The sequence below is a fragment of the Penaeus monodon genome, chromosome 40 (assembly GCF_015228065.2).
Source record: "Penaeus monodon isolate SGIC_2016 chromosome 40, NSTDA_Pmon_1, whole genome shotgun sequence".
NCBI classification, from domain to species: Eukaryota; Metazoa; Arthropoda; class Malacostraca; order Decapoda; family Penaeidae; genus Penaeus; species Penaeus monodon.
The window spans coordinates 12,496,337-12,498,836 of record NC_051425.1 but is presented as its reverse complement, the minus strand read 5'-3'; the positions used below and the strand labels follow the sequence as shown (position 1 = coordinate 12,498,836).

General features: G+C 48.8%; 1 protein-coding gene across 1 annotated transcript in view; it reads right to left on the bottom strand.

The window, feature by feature from the left end:
- The window catches only part of LOC119598010 (acid-sensing ion channel 1-like), a 26,195-nt gene that overhangs the window by 14,207 nt on the left and 9,488 nt on the right, over positions 1-2,500 (bottom strand). The window contains exon 7 of the mRNA XM_037947658.1: positions 1,892-2,044. Within this exon, the coding sequence (XP_037803586.1) occupies positions 1,892-2,044 (153 nt within the window). The remainder of the gene's footprint in view (positions 1-1,891; positions 2,045-2,500) is intronic.

Below are 2,500 nucleotides of genomic sequence, written 5' to 3'. Positions count from 1 at the left end.
AGAGGGGAGGAGAGGGGAGAGAGAGAGGGGAAAAGAGACGAGAGAGGAAAAGAGAGAGAGGGAGAGAGAGAGAGAGAGAGGGGAGGGGGAGGGGAGGGGGAGAGAGAGAGAGAGAGAGAGAGAGAAAGAGGGAAGAGAGGGAGAGGAGGAGAGAGGAAAAGGAAAAAGGGAGAGAGGGGGGAAAAGAGAGAAAGGAGAGAGGGAGAGAGAGGAGAGGAAGAAAGAGAGAGAGGGAGAGAGAAAAAAAAGGAGAGAGGGGAAAAAGAGAGAGAGAGGGGGAGGGGGGGGAGAGGGGGAAAGGGGGAGAGAGGAGAGGGGGAGAGAAGAGGGAGGAAGAAAAAGAGAGAGAGGAGAGGGGAGAGAGAGAGAGAAAAGGGGAGAGAGAGAGAAAGAAAGAGGAGAGAGAGAAAGAAGGAGAGGAGAAGAAAAAGAAAAGGAGGAAAAGAAGAAGGGAAGAGAGGGGGAAAAGAGTTTGGAAAGAGAGGAAGAAGAAGAGAGAAAAAGTGAGGGAAGGAAAAAGGGGAAAGGGTGAGGGGAAGAGGGGGTTTGGGAGGGAGGGAAGGAAAAAGAGGGGAAAGGTAGAAGAGAGGAAAGAGGGGGGGAGAGGGGAGAGAGAGAGAGAGAAAAGAGAGAGGGGAGGAGAGAGAGAGGGGAGAGAGAGAGGGAGAAAAGAGAGAGGGAGAGAGGGGGGGAAGAGAGAGAGAGAGAGAGAAAGGGGGAGGTTATTTGGGTTCCAGGGCAGTTGAACACTAATGTACATGCATAGAGACACACGCAGGTCTGCACACACGGAGAGGAAACCGCCACTAAAAAGAATAAATGAATTTGAAACAAAAACTTCTCTCTCTCTCTCTCTCTCTCTCCCCCTCTCTCTCTCTTTCTCTCTCTCCCTCCCTCCCTCTTCTCCTCTTCTCTCTCTCTCTCTCAAAACCACAAAACAAAAACCAACAGTATGAGAAAATTTTCCCCAAATCCGGGGGGTCATCAAGCACCCGAGCCATAAACCTTTAGTTTTTACGAGCTAAACCCAGTTACGGGGAAATCCCCCTAGGGAAAAAAGAGGGGGGGCGGGGGGAGAGAAGAGAGAGACACATGTCTTGCAGGATTCGGCAAACTGCAAGCTATATATCTTACGGCATCACCTTTTTGGTTCAGTGAAGGCGATTTTAACCGTACAAGAACCACAAAAAAATATATTGCGGAATTACTCATGTGTTAAAATGCCAAAAGTGGAAAATACTGTTTATAAAAGATAATATAAATTCTAAAAAGTACACGTGTTTTATAAACCCGGGTTTTAATTGGAATGGCCATTCATTATAACCTGAATAACGAAATAAGAGATACAATATTGAGCAGACATAGTAATAATTCAAAAGAGAACATTTAAAAACCCCAAAATTTTATTTTAGGAAAACAACATTAGAATGAAAAAGAAAATGAAAATATTAGAATGAACAAAAAACAGATATTAATCGAAGAAGAAGAAAAGAAAGAGGGAGGACAAGGAGAAGAAGAAGAGGAGGAGGAGGAGGAGGAGGAGGAGGAGGAGGAGGAGGAGGAGGAGGAGGAGGACAAGAAGAAGAAAAAGCAGAAGAAGAAAAAAAATGATGAAAGATGATGATGATTTATGATGATGATGATGATGATGATGATGATGATGCAGACGAAGAAGATGATAATGATGATCCTGCAGTAGAAGAAGATGCAGAGGAAGAAGAATATGAACAAGAAGGAGAAGAAGAAGAACAAGAAGACCAAGAAGGAGAAGAAGAAGAACAAGAAGACCAAGAAGGATAAGAACAAGAAGAACAAGGAGAAGAAGAAGGTGGAGGAGGAGAAAAAGAAGGGAAGGGAAAAAAGCAGGCGCCCCGACCCAACCCCCCTCAACCATGCGGCTCTGGTCATGGCTGGTGAATTCCCACACATCCCTGGCCGACATTCCAGCCGTCCCCACGAGGTCGGGAATTCCCCAGGATTCCCTCGCGCTCGCGTTTCCACGGCGCTCCTGGAGGGCTCTGACGGCGGTCATGTTGAAGCGGTTCTTGTTGCAGAAGGACACGATGGGGGGACCCGCCGGGGGGGGGGGGGGGGGGGGTCAGAGGCGCGGAAAGGAGGGAAGGAAAAGAGAGGGAGAAAGAGAGAGAGGAAAGGGGGGGGGAGGGGGGGAGGGAGAGAGAGAAAAGGGGAGGAGAGAGAGAAAGAGAGAGAGGGGGGAAGGGGGGAGGGGGGGAGGGGGAGGGGAGGAAAAGAGAGAGAGGTGAAAAGAGAGAAAAGAGAGGGGAGGAAAAGGGGAAAAGGAGGGGAGAGAGGGAGGGGGGAGAGGAAAGAGAGAGAGGGGAGGGGAGAGAGAGGAGAGAAGACGACGGAAGGGGAGAGAGAGAGAAGGGAGAGAGAGAGAGAGGAGAGAGAGGGAATTTTGGGGAAAAGAGAGAGAGGGGGAGAAGGAAGAAGAGAGAGAGAGAGAGGGGGAGAGGAAAGAAAGAGAGAAGGGAAAGAA